The 20,250-nt window shown below is 43.7% G+C and overlaps 1 protein-coding gene across 1 annotated transcript in view; it reads right to left on the bottom strand.

Moving 5' to 3' along the window:
* mgat4a (alpha-1,3-mannosyl-glycoprotein 4-beta-N-acetylglucosaminyltransferase A) overlaps positions 1-20,250 on the bottom strand; it is a 56,505-nt gene that overhangs the window by 12,922 nt on the left and 23,333 nt on the right. The window contains exons 2-6 of the mRNA XM_056289083.1: positions 19,135-19,302; positions 18,529-18,669; positions 2,482-2,615; positions 2,304-2,350; positions 2,015-2,128 (exon numbers count right to left, since the gene is read on the bottom strand). Of these exons, the coding sequence (XP_056145058.1) occupies positions 2,015-2,128; positions 2,304-2,350; positions 2,482-2,615; positions 18,529-18,669; positions 19,135-19,302 (604 nt within the window). The remainder of the gene's footprint in view (positions 1-2,014; positions 2,129-2,303; positions 2,351-2,481; positions 2,616-18,528; positions 18,670-19,134; positions 19,303-20,250) is intronic.

Consider the following 20,250-nt stretch of genomic DNA (forward strand, 5'->3'; position numbering starts at 1 on the left):
ACTGAACTTCCAGTTTATAATCCTGAGGCATCCTTACGGATATCAGAACTTGTAAGCACTGAGGAACTGAGGACAAGTTGCTTCAGATTAGTGTAACACAGGGTGTGTTTGCTCAGAGACAGTTGAGCTGGCCTAACATCTAATCCTGCCCACCTCTTCCTCTCCCACGTCTCCCTCTCAGCTCCCCTCCTACCTGACTAAATTAAAAACAGTAAAGGAGAGTGGACTGCCAACCATCCCTTTAAAACACAACACACGGGATGTGACGGCAGGCCCTCGCACAGTGTCCGTGTTGATGTTCCAGGAAGTGAGCCAGGCCGTTTGATCAGAGGGATCAATGTCCCTGCTGCAATCTGACTCATGGCTGGAAGCTGAGGGATGCAGGTGTGTGTGATGCTTCCACACTGCAGGTGCTGGAAGCGGCGGAGCATCGGCCACATGGATAGACACAGTCATATGTGCACACGCTCCAGTAGACACTTGTGCATACACAGTCTCGTGGAGTTTCTCTCTCACACACACACACACACACACACACACACACACACACACACCAACTAATATAAGTGAGATGGAGGTGCCTGCACAAACAGGCCCAGCCAGCTGGCTGGGTGGTGCTGGGGTTTGAGCTGTGGGAGAATGTAATCACAATGTAATGGGCCTTGTTCATCATTCAATCAGAGGTGGCAAGGACGCACACGTGTTGTTTATCCTGGTGGTATCGGGACTGCTGTCAAGTTTCCTTTGGTTTTCACTAAAAAAGGTCCAAGTGAACTGCAACTCACTGTTATTTTCATAATCAATAAACCAAATTAAATTTTTTCCAACTGATCAATTAATAATTTAGTCTGTTAAAAGTCAAAAACACTGATGAATCCCCATCTTATGTTTCCTGAGTCCAAAGTATCATCTTTTTTTTTTTTTTTAAAGGATCCCCCCCCCCCCCCAATTGTACTTGGTCAATCACCCCGCTCTCCGAGCCGTCCCGGTCGCTGCTCCACCCCCTCTGCCGATCCGAGGAGGGCTGCAGACTACCACACTTCTCCTCCGACACATGTGGAGTCGCCAGCTGCTTCTTTTCACCTGACGGTGAGGAGTTTCACCAGGGAGATGTAGCATGTGGGAGGATCATGCTATCCCCCCAAGCTCCCCATCCCCCCCGAACAGGCGCCCCCGAACGACTAGAGGCGCTAGTGCAGTGACCAGGACACATACCCACATCCGGCTTCCTACCCATAGACACGGCCAATTGTGTCTGTAGGGACGCCCGACCAAGGTAACACGGGGATTCAAACTGGAGATGAAACTGCAACCATCAAATGTTGTTTTTTTTACTTGATGAATGTCTCAAACGATTAATCAACTGCCAAAATTGTAAAAAAATAATTTTCTGTCAATCAACTAATCGATTAACTGACTGATTGTTTCACCACCACAAGTTAACATAATACTTTGACACAGCGGGCCATGCTGAACAATAAGCTGCCATGTTGAACAATACACTAACAGTTCAGTTTCCCCATAGTGGCAACTGCACTTGCACACAAACACACATGCCTCTGGGCCTAAACACTGTTATCCGAGTACATAGCGCACACAAACTGCACCATAAACATATTTCTAATGAGGACAGTTGTTAGCTGACAATAAACACTAGATACTACAGAGGGGAAGGAGCGGGAATACAGCAAAGGGGGGGAACGAGCAAGCGAGCGAGAGAGAGAGATGCTGCAGATGACCTTGAGCCGACTTTGAGAAATGCCAGTGGAATACTAAGTACCCAGGCAGCCTACCTAAAAGTTCTCGCTCCATCTCTCCCCTCCCTCCCTCATCCTGACTCATCCCACTTTTTTTTTTTAATCCTCATCACAGATCCTCGCTGTATCTCATTTTCTCTCCGACCCCATTACACTGTTGTTTCAACGGTTACTTTCCATCTCCCATTCAACCGCCTCAAGGTCAGAGTGTCACAACCATGGATGTCACACCAATACATGTAGTGTCATTCTCTCACCGAACCCTCTCCCTGGAGTCCCCAAAGGTCTCTTTGAGGTTGCTGAGGTCAGGGTAATAGGCGGCTGGGGGGGAGATCACCTCCAGCAGGCCTGAACTCAACTCGGTAGAAAACCTGGAGGAATATTGGGGTCATGTCAGTCATGCTAGACACAAACATACACACATGCACATTTCTAGAGGTCATACTGATATTTGGCTTTCTCTTTCTTTCAGATTCTAAAAAATACAGTGAATGAGTTTTTTGGTTTTTTTTGCATGTTTGTCAAAATGTTTTGGAGTTCACTCACTCCTTTTCCAAGCCGGCAACCACACTCTGGACGTAGTCAACGTCAGTCTGCAGAAACAAACCCAAACATACAGACACACACAAAAACATGCACGCACACGCTCTTTTTAGCATTATGGGATGTATTGCACAGATGCATCAGGGTATGAGTCATAGTGTGCATCATTATCTGAGCTCACCTCCCCGACGAAAACGATGATGACACAGTCCAGCTTCTCCTCGGGTGACAGCTTGTCAATGAGGGAGCGCAGAGTCTCTGACAGATAAGACTTCACCTTCCGCTTCACCGTGGGGATCCCCATCACCATGGAGACTGGATTGCAAAAAGGGGGTAGAGGGTGAGTGGTGATGTATAGGGTCAAACCAAGAAACAGCTCTACACCAAAGGTCTCCAGTCATGTCTCAGCATATGCTGGTTTTCCTTCTGACCAATCATGGCACCACCTGATTATACCAATTACATTCTTTCTGTTATGGTGGAAGGTTGTTTCAACAGAGGTGTTTAGTAATAAAGCTACACATAGCTCTGGATGGCTCCTGTTTGGAGACCACTGCTTCTGCGGTGGTTCCTCCCCCAACAGCCAGCTGATAACTGTTGCCAACCAACGAAACAGTTGAATTATTAATACTGTTTAATATTAATTCATACGGCTGACGGTAGAAAGAAAATAATTTTCTGAAACTACCAAACAGCTCTGGAACTGCGGGTGTGAAAGTTTCTAAAAATAAACTGATGCTTCCCCAACTCCCCATTTTCTGAATCTATGCCCAACTCAGGGATGATTAATAATAAAAAAAATACACTCCATTTACATCGCACTTTTTGCTCCCCCCCTCACCCTACAGTGCTTTTGCTCTTGCTCTCCACTTTACTCTTTGATTTTCCAAGTTTTCCTACTTTTTTGTTGTTGTTACTTCTGCCACATCTCCATGAGCAGTACTCAACTCCATATCAAGTAGATTATTTGTATAAGTGACCACAGTTTTCACAGAGTTTTCAGATTTAATCTCTTTGAAGAGAAGAGACTGTCTGTCTGCGGCTCTGAGGCTGAAACACAACAAGTCACACTGTCCATGGGAACTAGACTGGCTCTTCTTTGTGGAGATTATTTGCTGTTATTTCAGGTCTCTCCTATTGTACTGTCACAATATACACTAAATAGGATCACTGCTCGCTGTTATTTCAGGTCTCTCCTATTGTAGTCACAATTTTATTCAATTTGTTTCTGTCAAATTTTTTGCTGACATTCAATTGACATTATTCATTATTTCATTTGTCAATGGATCTTTTGAAACCTCAGTCTAGTTAATATAGTCCAGTGCCCTGAACATTGATTTATCCACACTAATTCCTCACATTCCACGACCAGAAGAGAAAACGGTGATCGTGGCCCAGTGGTTAGCACTGTTGCCTCACAGCAAGAAGCTCCTGGGTTCGAACCCCAGGCCGTCCCAGGTCCTTTCTGTGTGGAATTTGCATGTTCTCCCCGTGTCTGCGTGGGTTTCCTCCGGGTGCTCCGGTTTCCTCCCACCATCAAAAAGACATGCATGTTAGGGTTAATACTCCTGTCTGTACCCTTGACCAAAGCAACAGGAAAAAGAACTGGGGCTGGTCCCTGGGCGCTGCACCACAGCTGCCCTCTGCTCTTATACAATAGGATGGGTTAAATGCAGAAGACACATTTCATTGTGACCAAAGCAACTGTATAATGACAAATAAATAAATAAATAAAATGGCTTTCTCTATTCAGTTGGACAGCTGGAGGCTTTGTTTTGTTTCGGCAAAAAATGTCTCCCCTCTCTTCTCCCTCCACTGAATGCACCAGCTGTGCCAAGCTCAGCCAGAAAATCAGAGCTTGAAAAGAGAATCTCTACACTCTACCAAATACGAGAGGATGAAAAACTTATTCACACTCTCTTTGCTGCTTTCCAAGTTGATTTCCTGGAACCGGCTGACAATCATAACTAGGGACATGAAGCGAGTTGCAGAGCGGTTTTCGGACATAGTGAGCCCCATGCCGATGACAATGTGGACACTATGCGCTAGTCCGGCCCGAACCCGCTTGAGACCAACACCACAACAGATCTAGATATATTCTACTGGCTAAACTGGGGAACAAGACCAAAGACCTGTTCTACCCCACCGTGTCAATCCCTGAGCTCCGGACTGACATTTTTCGGGGTAAAAGAAGAGTCACAACAAACACAATTCCACTAAAGTCTCACCAGGGGTTTGGCTGGAGAACAGGCATATTGTTTTGGATGAGCTTCCTGTCAGTGAGCACAATGGCAATGCCACAGCTAGCATTAGCACTGCTAGCTCAGAAGCTAATAATGAGACCTGTGCAGCCACAGCCCGTGATGAGCGTCTCTCAGCAGTACCGGGAGGTAAACGACAGATCAACAGCCGCTCAAGCTAATGTCACATCATCAAAGAAGACAGCATCACATTAGAACATGCACCGGGCATTCGAAAAAGAAGTTAACCAAGCCAGACAAGACTTCAAACCAAAGACAGACAACACTTCAAACCAAAGATTCTACTGGTAGTTGACCATATAATAAGACATGCTAAAACCAAAGTTTTGAAAACCGTCTGTCTACCCAATGCTACGGTTAGCGACATGGTCCAAACACTACCACAAGTGTTATTCAACCAGCCGGGCATGGACACACTTATTCTGCATGTTGCAACAAATTACAGCTGTCCTGGAATGACACATGGCTCAGAGCTGTTAAAAAAGAACTTAATACACCTAATGGACATTCGACAACAAGTCCCAGCTCAAATATTTGTGTCAAGTCCAATCTCTACTTTAGGGAAAGGAATTGAATGTTTCAGCCACTTGCTGGCATTAAATATCTGGCTTTCCGCCGCATGCACTGCTCAGACACTGAGTGTCATTGACAACTTCAGCCTGCTCTGGGAGCAAGGAAACCATTTCAGAATGGACAGGGTTCATTTAAACAGCATGGGAGTCCACATGGCTACTGCCAAATTAACATATGGCCTCCAGCACCCCACCGCTGGTATTTGGAAATGGTCAGGAAGATCTGGGAAAGTAGAGCAATCTTTTCTACCCAGGACGACACCATGGATCATTCCCAGCCGCCCCCTCAGAGATATCTCACACAAGCTAAGGAAGCAGGTAAAAGGGATTGGTGAGATGTTCCTATGTGGCACCAAACGTTCCTGCTTATCCAAACCAAGCAAGAGCAATCTCCCTGCAGTCAGCATTACAGGGCATGCTGACTACTAGGACCGACTGGGTCTTTACCCCACCCCTGCTTTCAGCTCACGTCTCCCTCTGCTTACTGGGTATGGACCCACTGTTGCTGTTACAGCCCACCCAGACAGCGAGGAGCAGCTCCAAGTACAGCAATTCCTGTTTTGACCAGCTTCAGGGAGAACAAAGTGTATTCAAATGCTGTTTTCCAGACAACTCGGAAATCGATATTTTCTGACCTCCTACTAGAAAAAATATAACGGAACACCACTCAAAGTCGGAGTTCCTACTTGTAAACTCGGGGAAAATTCATCCACCCCAACTTCATGGAGAAATAGTTGTCTGACGTTACACAACAATGGCAGCACCCATGGAGGCACACAGTGTTAATGGTAAACCATCAACTAAGACAATGTAAAGAATATTTGCCTGTATTTAATTACAATTATACATACTATCATATAGTAAAACCTGTTCTGCATGTAAATTGATGTCAAAATATGCCAACAATGTTATTAAGTAGCTGGTTATGGTAAACAATCTCTGAAAGTTATCCCTGCACAAAAGTTATTCTTCTGTTTCATTTATATATGCAAGGAGGCTGCACTATTGACAAATTAATTGATACGCTTGTCAAGAAAAACACCAGTTTATCACGGTCAGCCATGTTTTTCATTTACGTTTAGCGTCGTGCACCTGGAAAGCTTGGAGATTAGAAATTCCAACCGGGAAATTCTGACCTTGGACTTTTAATGGAAAGCAGCAAAAGCGCACAGCTACTTTATCTAATCTGATTTCAGTTGTATGCCAGCAGCCACAGCCCGTCACAAAAAATGGGCAGATAACATTCTTATCCCACAAAATTTAGCATTACTAAACATCAGGTCTTTGGCAGGAAAAACATTTTTAATCAATGATGTTATCATCAAGCACAATCTCAATTTTATGTTTTTATCTGAAACTTGGGTTGAACCAAGATAACAGCGCAACTGCTCTTGTCAAGTCAACCCCTCCCAACTTCAGTTTTGTGAGTGAAACCAGAATGCAGAAGAAAGGAAGTGGAGTTGCCATTTTGTTTAATGATTTACTCCAATTCAAGAAAATACCTTACTGAAATAAGTGGCTCTTCAGTTGAATTCCTCTTTGAGTTATATTTCTAAATATCTACAGGCCACCTAAATAAAATGCAAAATTTGTTGATGACTTAACTGCGTTGCTGTCTATAATCTCTGTTGACTTTGACTGTGTAATTATTGCTGGTGATTTAAACATCCATGTTGACAACCCCCAGGACAGAGGAACTAAAGAAGTGTGTTGTGTTCTTGATAACTATGGACTGACTCAGCAGCACGTGATGAAGCCCACACACAATAAGGGGCACACTCTGGACTTAATTATCACTGAGGGTCTGAACATTTCTAAGGTTGTTGTGACTGATGCTACTCTCTCCAATCATTCCTGTGTTTTCTTTGAGAGTGCTCTCTCCGTGCGCACAAATGTTCAAACAAAGGTAATCACAAAATGGCACATCACTGAAAGCACAAGTGAAATATTTATTCAGGCTTTCTCTTCCACACCCGCCTTCTGTTGGTTTTCAGTCAATGAGCTGGTAGATAATTTCAATTCTAAAATTGCAAATGTTATTGATGCCATTGCACCCACCAAGGTGAAGGTGGTCTCTGGTAAGAATATATCTCCATGGAGATGTGCCACGCTGATCAGAATAGAAAAAAGAGAATGTCGTAAAGCTGAATGCAGGTGGTGTAAAACAAATCTCACTGTTCATTATGACGTCTATAAAGCGAGACTGCACATTCATAATTTGGAACTTAGAAATGCAAGATGGCCCTACTTCTCTGACATCATTTCCAAAGACAATAATAATGTACGTTCCTTGTTGCTACTGTTGACAGGCTAACAAACCCTCCTCTGGCAGTAGCCTCTGAATTTCTATCGACCAGGGCCTGCAATGAATTTGCCTCCTTCTTCAATGACAAAATTCAAAAAATTAAGACTGGCAGTCAGTGTCTCCGTAATAGGTACAGGGTATGTGTTGTCCCTGTGTCCACCTAAAATCAATGCAAATGACACAATTTGATCCCATCAACCATAAAAACTTGGACATCATACATCTGAAATCCTCCCCCTGCTGCCTTGATTCTGCCAACAGGCTTTTTCAAAAATATTTCTAATTGCATGGCCTCAGATCTTCTACAAATTGTCAACACGTCTCTTCTCTTGAGTTTCTTTTCACAGGCCCTGAAAACCGCAGTCATCAAGCCACTCTTAAAAAAGAATAATCTAGACACTTCACTAATGAACAATTATAGGCCAATATCAAACCTCCCGTTTATAAGTAAAATAATTTGAAAAGCTATTTTCCAGCAGCTGAACAACTTCTTGGCACTGAACAACTGTTTTGATGTCTTCCAGTCAGGATTTCGACCCCACTACAGTACTGAGATTGCTCTTGTTAAGGTCTTTCATGACATTCACTAAAACACAGACATTGGCAGAGTATCTCAGCCCTGGTATGATTGGCCACAACATATTACCAGACCGACTGGAAAACTGGGTGGGACTTTCTGGCACAGCACTAAACTGGTTTGAATCCTACTTAAAGGACAGGGACTTCTTTGTGTCTCTAGGTAATTACAAATCTGAGCAGACAAAAATGACCTGTGGAGCTCCCCAAGGCTCCATTCTGGGGCTGTTTCTGTTTGACATCTATATGCTCACACTAACTCAGATAATGGAAAACAACAAAATATGTAACAATAATTATGCAGACAACACACAGATTTACATAACCATATCACCACAGGACTATAATCCCTTACAAGTGCTGACTAAGTGCATTAAAAAAAAATCAACTGAACTTTCCATTTTATTTTCACTTTGAAATATGTGGTTTAGATAATTGGGTTAAATTGGACTTGTTGAAATATGTCTGACTCATGTGTTCAGTTGTCTGATGGGACAACTGAACACATGAGTCAGACATATTGTTATAACTTGTAAAGCTGTCAAGCGGTGATCCCAAGTCCAAAATCTATAAAATGAAGCGGGTGAGTAAAATTATATTATAACTGATGTGCACAACGGCAACTACGAAAATAAGAACCAGGTTGTAAAAAAAAAGCAATACATTAATAATATCCTGTAACATCCACGAGAAGACAAAAAAAAACAACAACCCCAAAATAAATACAATAACCTGAGGTAGTGACGAGGGGACTGTACTGCCGGCAAAAAATTAAGTTCAAGCAAAGATAAGGTGTGTGTGCATGTGAGAGAGAGAGAGAGGGGTGGGTAGGGTAAGTGTACTACAGCAGCCTCCCACCGGTGAGAGTAAAAGCAGATGGGACTCACGGGAGGAAGAATATGTTTTTCAGTGCAGTAATCTGATACTGACCACCTTTTTTTCTCTAGCCGTGGAGGAAAATAAAGGAAGGCTGAAGCATTAAACTGACATGTTTATTTATGTTCTCTCTCTCTGTAAGACGGTGTCCTTTACCTTCACACGTCGAGCCCTCTTGTGAAATCCCACGGTTGTGGTACATGAGGATTTTGCAAACTTTCTGTATGTAATCATAAATTCTTTGGGTGAAAAGGAAAATTATTAAAAACATATAAAGCATGGCTTAAATTTTTAAGTAATTTTCGCCATGGAGACAATAAAGTCAGTGAAGAACATGGCCTTGGGCTGTTTGTTTCAAAACATGCGTGTATATTTGAGTGTGCGTGCAGGCAGGGTTTATGAAAAGGAGCACAGCAAGCAGCAGTACACATTTATTGATTGGTTAGTGGCAGCAAGGGGCTTTCGGTAAAGAAAGAAAGAGCAACAACAACAAAACAAACCTAAGAGGTGGAAGGAAGAAGCGGAGGAGGGAACGGGTGAGATCCTCCAGAGCGATGTGTGCGGCATGGAGAATCTGTCCCCGTTTCCCCGGAGCTGCATCGTACTGCGATACCCACCACCCGCAGAAAGTAGGTCGCAGATGAAAGGGGAAAAGCAAGGGAGGAGGAAGAGAGACAGAGTGACAGAACAAGGGAGGGTGGGAGACTGCTGAAGGAACGCGCGAATGCATGAAAACGGAGCATGGAGGAGGACAGATCCCCCCCCCCCCCCCAACACATCCACGCACACACACATTTCCCTTGTCAGCCTTTTGGCTGCCCATCCTTTCATCTCAGTCAGAAAAAAAAAATTCAAAGAAAACAATCTGAATTTCTCTCTGTCGTAGCCTGAGCCTTGAATCTCCCTGACAGACGAGTGAAAAGACGTGATCTGACATCCCATACAAAAGATGGAGTGGGTGTTTATGTAGATTACACCGTCCTCTGAGGTCCCCATGCTAAACATGTGTAATATATATATATAAAAAAAATTTTTTTACATCAATATAACTTGGTCTATATAATGTCAAAAATAATGACATATGCTCATCACAAGTTCAGAGAGCCCAAAGCTATGTCTTAACGGGCTTACTTAGTCTGACCGGCAGCCAAAAACCCCATAAAGTATTCCTTTTATAATATGAGTCAGACAGGCCAGATACTCTGGGTGTGTAACCAGCGAATACTTGGTATTTTCACTTGAGAAATTACTTAAATAATATAACTATATAACTATTTAAATAACTACAGTAAATATTATACTATATATATATATATATTATGTAGTAATATAATATATATAGTATATAACTATAGTATTTAATATAGTATATATTAAATTACTATATAACTATAGTACATAATATATATTATATAGTAATATAATATGTATAATATATATAGTATATAACTATAGTATATATTAAATAACTATAAAACTGTAATTATTATTATTAAATAATTAATTGATTACCAAAATTATGACCGATTAATTTTCCGTCTTTTAACTAATAGATTCAGTACCAACGGACACACGCACACACGCACACACACACATGGGTGTTCCTTTGTGAAGGATACATACACACACACACACACACACACACACACACGGGTGTTCCTTTGTGAAGGATACACACACACACACACACACACACACACACACACACACACACACACACACACACACGGGTGTTCCTTTGTGAAGGATTATTGAATCCCAACACCGAGAAAATTCAACTCTTCTGAGGTCCAGGGTGAAAGCCAGATACAAGGCCGGCGTTGGAGCATCAACCTCCATCAAAGGATTATCCACACAACTGCGTTAAACTCAAGAGTGTATGTGTGTGTATGTGTGTGTGTGTGTGTGTGTGTGTGTGTATGTGTGTGTGTGTGTGTGTGTGGAGAAGCTACTGACTGGCCACAGAGAGTAATTGGTATAAAATCCCTGTAAAGTTAGATTATGACCCTGTGGGATATCTGATCCGGTGTCAGCTGATGGACTGCGACCACACTTTCCATCTTTCAGCTCTCACCAGAACCTTCTACAGCTTTGTACGCAAGCCCACGAATGACATAAAACCCTCCGCTGCGTGTGTCAGGGGTCTGACGTCCAAGCCCGTGGAGTACCGAGGGTCACCCCGCAGCGGACAGAAGCCACAAAACAAGAAATGCTTGTTTTCATCAGCACACCTCATTTTGGATTTAATCCTCATCCTCCAACAGTGTGCGGGGTTACTATTGTTTTGCCTGCAGCCACAAAACAAGCACAACATGAAGCGCTCATATTGATTACCCAGTGGCCAATGCTGCTGTGGCACGGAGGCCTCACGACACGCAGTGGCGGTGCCACCGCACCAATTACTCCCATAATCCGTAATTCAATCTAAATTGAAGTGGAATGATGTGCTAATTTGCACGGCTATAAATATCCCAATGTCAGAAAGGCTCGGAACAGAGGAAGAAAAGGAAAGAGCGATGGGAGTGTGGGGGGGGGGGTGTTGGGTGATCTTGTGGCCTTAAATTACCGCCTACTTAAATTTGTCTGAGGACCCCACCTGTCCATTTAGTGTCTGGACAGTACGGTCAAAATGATGGGTGACTGACAATCAAATGAAAAGCTATGCAGTCTCGACCTCAGATGAGGCAAGATAGACGAGACAATGTAGACGGAGCAACACACAAAAAAATACTGATCACTGAGTGACCGCAACAGCGCGGCGGATGGCATTAAGACACACAATATCGAACGAGACAACAGTGGATCTTTAAGAGAAAGCCAACAAGAGTCTTTAGAGCCCATCTGCAGGAAACGGACACCTGTCTGCCTGCAATAAGACTGGCAGGGGAGAGGAGAGAAGAGATGGCAGAGATAGGACCTGCTCTTTCTCTCGCCTCCGGTGGGAATACCTTCTAGTCATGGAGGACTGGGCTTTCAGGAGACCCGAGAGACAGTGGTCCAGGGACACAAACAAATGTTTGTCCTCTGTCTTCCCAGTCCTCTTGCTCCTTCCTAAACTACTGTTATTAAAGGCAGGACAATCTCTCTCTCTCTCTCTCTCTCTCTCTCTCTCTCTCTCTCTCTCTCTCTCTCTCTCTCTCTCTCTCTCTCTCTCTCTCTCTCTCTCTCTCTCTCTCTCTCTCTCTCTCTCTCTCTCTCTCTCTCTCTCTCTCTCTCTCTCTCTCTCTCTCTCTCTCTCTCTCTCTCTCTCTCTCTCTCTCTCTCTCTCTCTCTCTCTCTCTCACACACACACCTAGATGATTAATCCTCTTAGCGAGAACCCTGATATGGTGGAGGTGACCGTGCTGAGTGCTGCAGTGTGAGAGGTGGAGGGAGCAAAAATAGAATGATTAAAATGGGGGAGATGAAATGGGGGGGGGGGGTAACTGGAAATTGAATGAGAAAAAAACTGCCGGCAGGGGGCTGATGTCAGAGTGTTGTTTTGATGGAGGAACACGCTCCGATACCCTAAAACTTAATTGGGGGGGAGGTTTGTTGCGTCTGCTCTGTAGGAAGCCACCAACAGACCAATAAATACATTTGTATATTTCATGGTACAATTCAACACAAATAAAGTCTATAAAATTTGTTTTGGGGTACATCTTTTCAATATAAGTGCTTTGGGTGTCTAGTTAAAGTGCTTTATAATTGTAATCCATTATTATTATTATCCCCCCCCGCCCTTTTTCGCCCCAACTGTGCCTGGCCAATCACCTCGCTCTCTGAGCCATCCTGGTCGCTGCTCCACCCCCTCTGCCGATCCGGGGAGGGCTGCAGACTGCCACATGCCTCCTCCGAATGTGGAGTCGCCAGCCGCTTCTTTTCACCCGACAGTGAGGAGTTTCGCCAGGGGGACGCAGTGCATGGGAGGATCACGCTATTCCCCCTAGTTCCCCCTCCCCCCCAAACAGGCACCCCGACTGACCAGAGGAGGCGCTAGTGCAACGGCCAGGACACATACCCACATCCGGCTGCCCACCTGCAGACATGGCCAATTGTGTCTGTCCGGACGCCCCTTATCATTATCATTATTATTATTATTATAATATGGTGCCATGAAAAAGTTATTTGCCCCCTCCTGGTTTCCTCTATTTTTGCATATTCGTCCCACTGAATGGTTTCAGATCTTCATACAAAACTTTATATAAGACAAGGAGAATCCGGGTAAACACAAAATAGTTTTTAAATGATAACTTTATTTACTGAAGGAAAAAAGTTATCCAACACCCAAATCACCTATCTGAAAGAGCAATAGCCCCCCTGAACTTAATAACGGCTTTTGCCACCTTTAGGGGCAACAACTACAACCAAACACTTCCTACAACTGTAGATCATCAGTCATATGGTTTAGGAGGAATTTTGGCCCACTCTTCTTTGCAGAATTGCTGTAATTCAGCAAAATTGGGAGGGGGGGGGTTCAAACACGAACTGCTCATTTCAGGCCATTCTGAGGTGGACTCACTCTTGTGTTTTGGATCATTGTCCTGCTGCATAACCCAATCACGCTTCAGATCACTGAGTGATGATCGGATATTTTCCTTCTGAGTTTTCTGGTAGACAGCAGAATTCATGGTTCCTTCAGTGATGGCAAGTCCTCCAGGCCCTGAGGCAGCAAAGCATCCCCACACCATCACGCCACCACGGCCATGTCTGACTGCTGGTATGATGCTCTCATTGTGAAAAGCTGTGTTTGCTTCACGCCAGATATAATGGGACCCGTGTCTTCCAAAAAGTTCCACTTTTGACTCGTCTATCCACAGAGCATTATCCCAAAATGCTTGGGGGTCATCTGTGTGCTTCTTTTTTTGTTGCAAATGTGAGACGAACAAAAATGTTTCTCTTTGTTAGCAGTGGTTTGTGCTTCGCAACTCTCCCATGAATTCTATTTTTGCCCAGTCTCTTGTTATCGAATCATGAACGATGACCTTAGCTGAGGCTAGAGAGGTCTGCAGTTCTTTAGATGCTGTCCTGTTTTTTTTTAACTTCCTGGATGCGATGTCACTATGCCCTTGGAGAAATTTTGGCAGGCAGGACACCCCAGGGAGGATTCACAACTCTTCCAAGTTTTCTCCATCTGGAGACAATGGCTCTCACTGTGGTTCACTGGAGTCCCAGAGCCTTAAAAATGGCTTTGTAACCCTTTCCAGGTGTTGAGGCTGATATAGCTCAACAACTTTTTCTCCCATGATCTCTTCTGGAATTTCCTCCGATGGCGGCATAGTGTGCTGCTTGTTGAGACCATGTAGCCTACTTCACACTGATGGTAAGGTTTTATACAAGTCATGTTTAGATTCAGCAGGACAACAAGCCTGGGTGTGTCTGCTCTAACTGAACCCAGTGATCAATTACACTTGGTGAACTCTGTTGACTGAGTTACCAAAGGGCCAATTACTTTTTCACACAGGCTCAGTTGGTGTTGGATAACGTTTTTCCTTAAATAAAACTATTTAAAAACTGAAATCTTTTTATGAAGACCTGAAACAAGTGTGACAAGTATAGAAAAAATAGAGGAAATCCGGGAGGGGGGGGGGCAATGTCATGAGCTTCGCTGGTACGTGTCTCATTTAAAATGTAAGTCATCACTATGTCCTCTCCATCCAGTTCCTGGTGCATGGAGGGTAATTTTATGCTACATGCAGTCCAATCTTTTTAATCTTAGACCTGCCATTTACCAGACTAATACGCTTTCTTTTCTCTTCACTCTGCTGAAAACATTTTTGTTGGCGCTGAACCGTCTCCTAACCCGCTGCTATGAGACTCAGCATTCAGTTTGAATATGTGTTCTATATTAGGTATTATTTTCAAGCAGTCCAAATGTTTGTTGGGCCAAAATAGGATGTGTGTGTGTGTGTGTGTGTGTGGAGGTATGCAGCAAATAGGCATGTTTCAGCACACTACTCAGAAATACTAGGCTACCTGTGGTTGTTTAGATTGGACACAGCACAGGCCTCATAAATTTTGGTTAACTGATTGATGCAGTTGGATTAAAAATGTTGTATTTTAGAGCATCCGGGTAGCGTAGCAGTGTATTCTGTTGCCTACCAACACGGGGATCGCCGGTTCGAATCCCTATGTTACTTACGGCTTGGTTGGGCGTCCCTACAGGCACAATTGGCCATGTCTGCGGGTGGGAAGCTGGATGTGGATGTGTCCTGGTCGCTGCATTAGCGCCTCCTCTGGTCGGTCGGGCGCCTGTTCAGGGGGGAGGGGAAACTGGGGGGAATAGCGTGATCCTCCGACACGCTACATCGGAGGATAGATAAGATAGATAAGATCTACGGCTGGTGACTCCACATGTATCGGAGGAGGCACGTGGTAGTCTGCAGCCCTCCCCGGATCAGCAGAGGGGGCCAGAGCAGAGACCAGGATGGCTCGCAAGAGTTGGGTAATTTGCCGGATACAATTGGGGAGAAGGGGGGGTTAAAAAAATTGTTGGGTTTTAGAACACTAATACAACCAAAGGTCATGTACTGTAAGAATTGCTTCTATTTTACACCTATCTTAAAATTTGAGAGCGGGGTAAAATATACTGAATTAAAAAAAAAATTAATAAATAAATAACAGTTAAATAAGCTGCTCCATTATGGTCAACAACTCACTGAGGTCAAGTAAAACAGAAAATTCAGAAGCATTTGGCATTTCTAGGCCGCTGGTGAAACTTGTTTCATCCATTTCTTAATTTATACCACTGATTAAAGTACAGCTAAATATATTTCACTTTGAATTTGTTTATTTATTTATCTATTTTGAATGAAAACTCAATTACAAAAACGAATGATTTGTTTGGCCCCATGATGGCCTGGCGGCCTGTCCAGGGTGTCTCCCTGCCTGCCGTCCTATGACTGCTGGGCTAGGCTCCAGCATCCCCGCGACCCTGAGAGCAGGATAAGCGGTTTGGATGATGGATGGATGGATGGATGGATGATTTGTTTAATGTGACGGTTCTTCCTTGTACTCCACACGTTGACTGGGTGTGAGGAGTCTTCAAGTGGTAAAAGTGGAAAAGTGGTGATTTTCATTTATTGTCATTTAACCAGGCAAGTCATTCAGAACAGATTCTTATTTACAGAGGCTGCCTGGTAGAGGCAGAGACCCCTGAGGAAATGGCTATCGAAGGAAAAGGAATTAGACGACGGACAAAAAAGACCAATAAAAATGTACAAACAAGCAGTCATAATAGGTAACAATATACATTTTGAGATACTTCATTGATCCCTGTGGGGAAATTACGCTCTGCATTTACCCCATCCTAGCCATGTAGTTAGGAGCAGTGGGCAGCTGCCGTGCAGCACCCGGGGACCAACTCCAGTTTGTCTTGCCATGCCTCGGTCAGGGGCAGAGACAGGAGTATTAACCCTAACATGCGTATCTTTTTGATGGTGGGGGAAACCGGAGCACCCAGAGGAAAACCCACCACAGACATGGGGAGAACATGCAAACTCCACACAGAGGACGACCTGGGATGACCCCCACAAGGTTGGACAACCCTGGGATTCGAACCCAGGACTTTCTTCTTGCTGTGAGGCGACAGCGCTAACCACTGGGCCACCGTGCCACCAATAAATGAGGGGACACCCGGATACAATACATAATAATAATGATAATTATTGTTGATAACAGAAGAAGCCGCGCCATGTATACCAATGGAACAGCTTTTCTAAGCTGCCACTTTGTGGTCCTTACCAGAACCCATGAAGATGAAGCAGGGCGCGAAAAGAGCAGGACATCCACAAAAACACAATAATGGTGCACTATCAGCACTAAAAGCACCATCAGGAATAAAAATCACATCTCACTCATTTCAACCCATACTGAAACGTTCTCAAGCCTTTGTTGCATCCCTACCAGATCAGACCAGATCAGTAACAAGACTACAGCACGAGAGAAATGTGAAAATAAAAATCAAGTTTTCATTTTTGGGAGGATACAGTTTGCTTGACATATTTCTACAAAAAGCCAACAGACTCTGGAACAACCTGATATATTTGGCGTGTTAGTCATAAGAACGGTTCGCTCGGTCTGGGTTAATATTGACTCTGCATTTGATCTGGAGTCCTCTGGCACTACACATCCAGAGGGGGACATTTGCTAATTAAGCGCTGACTAAGATCTTGTTGAGCGGCTTTATCCTTTCCCCAGTGTAAACGGGCCCCGTGTGTTTGAGAACAGGAGCAAAGACGTCCTCAAACAACCAACGGAGACTTGTAGGACAAGTTGAACTAGGTTTCCATGTGCAGCCCCCTCATTTCTGGCAAAAGAGATCTGAGTTTGAGAATGGGTAGAGGGCATTTCTGTATGACAGAGAACTTGAACTGAAATTCGCCTTCCTTCGTATCTGTTGCGGTGTGCCTTTGTGTACATTTTTATATGTTTGTGTCAGGGGTGGGAACGATTCACAAATCTCACAGCTCGATACGTCGCACGATTCAGGGCTCACGATTTCGATTCAGTAAGACACAGTGGATGCCTCGGTAAGCGAGAGACAAAACACCACTGCAGTTCTCCATTTTTCATTTATTTTAAGAATTAGGCCCAACATTTTGGCATTCTCAAGGCACATATTCAAACGTAGTGCAAGTGCAAAAGTTCTAACAAAATTGTTGCGATCTTTTCTTGTTGTGTAACACAGTTGCTTTACTTTAAAAACTACTAGAACGACCAAAGCAGTCATTTTGACCGTTTTGGATTTTCAAAGTTTAACTTTGTAAAAAAAAGAAAAGAAGGACACAGACCTGTCGTTCCCTGAATGGTCCTAAAATTGCATATATTTGCATCAAAATTAGTTTCAGATCAATTGCACACAAAAAAAGTTATGATAAGATCTACCTAAAACGGCCATGAGCAGTCAAAATGATTGCATGTAATTTGCGCGCCATCGTGCGCGTCATGTCACTATTTATGACGTGTGTTGTTTGCGTCATTTCCTTCGCAACGTTCACTTCTTTTTTTACATTTCACGTTTTATAGGCCTTGTTACGTTTGTTAGATTAGCAGTATGTGTTTTCCATTTCGTTTTTCAGGTATTATTTCCAACATGTCTGGGTACAGCCACCATTTCAGACGCACCATGACTACCACCGAGGCGGTGCAGTATTTACAGGCATTGGACAGCGGCGATTTTAAATTGTTTGAAAAATAGTATTGTAATGATCACAGATGTGTAGACTCGCTAACCCGTTAGCCAATGGGTCGGACCCTTTAGTCCACTACTTAACGTAGTCACCCGTGGTGTGGGAGACCCAGGTTCGCGTCCCGGCTGCGGCGAATTCCCGGCTGCCACCCGAATTCGCTACAGTATTAAAGTTGTTAAAATGTTAATTTTAGTGTCAGTCGTTTCTTAACAGACATACTAACATATGCAATGCATGACTATCTCAGTTGGGTATTTATCTTGACAGAATATAGAGTTTAAAAACTGGCGGTCATTTTGACTGCCCATGGTCATTTTAGGTAGGAGTGAAATCCCAGTCGTTCTAGTGTTACGATCACGATCTCGCGAAATGGGGAGTGTCTCGAACCGTGAAGACCGTATCGAACGATTCGAAATTCGATCCAGTATCTTCCCACCTCTAGTTTGTGTGTATATCTGCCCATCTCACCTCCGGTGCGGCCTAAGCCAACCTGCACGGCGGGGTGTAGACTGCCCTCATTGTTGAGTAGGTGAGGCAGGTGATGGTAGATATTTGGCACCTGTAGAGGTTTCCGATTGGCCAGCTCTTTCAGCAGCTTCTGTGTTTCATCTGGGGGGGAACAAACACAAAAACAAACACAAACACACACACACACACACACACACACACACACACACACACACACACACACACACACACACACACACACAGAAACCAGTTGGGCTGGGTCCTCATCTCTATTTTATCAAAATCTAAAAGCAATAAAAAAAAAGATATCTTTGAGCTGATGGTGAAGTCTACAATTTCTCATAAGGCTGCATTACATCACGTTGGGGAACCTCATGAGAGAGTGAGTCAGCACACGAGTTAGACTTTATCGAGCCTTGGAGCAGAGCAAGCAACTGGTTCTGATTCCAGCGCTAATATACAGTTAAGAATGAAGTCCTAAATGGCGATCAGCAGCAAGGATGAACAGGGGAGATGCCATTAAATTGACAAGTAACAGGATGACACCATTATTGAAAATAAAACAGTCGATGAGTCTTTATGTGCCAAACTACATGCGCCGTTTACCTGAGAAGTTGGTGATAGCATCTTTGCTCCCGTTAGTCTCAGCGATAGCGCGTCTGAACTGCTCCAGAATGTTGTTCAGCTCTGACGAGCGCTGCAGCGTCCTGTGCTCGGCCACACGGAGGCGCTCTTTGAGGGCATGGAACTCCCGCTGGTATGCTATCAGCTTCTCTGGAAGGGGAGGGAGGAAGTGCATTAGCAGGGGGCCGATTTTTCCTGTATTTCTGTCCTACAATCAATGATCAGAGGCGTGGGGCCCACACCCTTCAAGCCCTGGTGAGACCAACTGTGAGGGTGGGCACATCTCCGCAGTGTGAAAGTCCAGACAGAGTTTACCAATACAAATCTAAATTACATACATATATAAATATTGATTTTTGGAACTCCGATAAGAAAATATCTTCTCATCCTATTTTTATTCTATTTCATGGTATCAATCATTAAAAAAAATCACAGTTTAATATGTGACAGCAGCCCATGTTGCAGTGACAAACAAATATGGTGAACATATCAGTGTGGCATGAATGAAGGTAGAATGGCTGTGAGAGGAAAGCATCCTTGATGAGGTCACAAGAGACACTACATCTATTTCTTATATGGGTGTACACGCAAGCATGCACGCACACACACACACACTCACACAATTATATACAGTTGCTTGAGAAGGTTTCATCACAATTTGTTTTGCTGTGATGCAAAGAGAAACTGGATTGAATTTAGATGGGCTCTCTTTCTACGGCGATAGAATTCTCTGTAATGTCAAAATTATATCAAGTGTTCAGATGTCTTCAGAATTAAAATAAAAAGCATCCAAACCCTTTGTATTGACAAGTTAAACTGGTCCAGGTATATTTAATTTTTGTGAACGATCACACTAAATAAATTAATGCGATCTACCTATTTCGACTCTACCTCTGATCAACAGCATGACGGCAACGTCACCGACTTTATGATGCCCCAACACCGAAAACAGCAGATCAGGTCAGCCCATGAAGCGCTGAGATAAAGCTGTTTTGTTGCAAAAAGATGAAAAAATAAGGTTATGAAAGGATTGACAAAGGTTTGAGCCTTCCTCAGTGCACCCCAAAGTCTGTTGTAACAAAATGGAAAAAATGTAAC

This window comes from Lampris incognitus, chromosome 11 (genome assembly GCF_029633865.1).
Source record: "Lampris incognitus isolate fLamInc1 chromosome 11, fLamInc1.hap2, whole genome shotgun sequence".
NCBI lineage: Eukaryota > Metazoa > Chordata > Actinopteri > Lampriformes > Lampridae > Lampris > Lampris incognitus.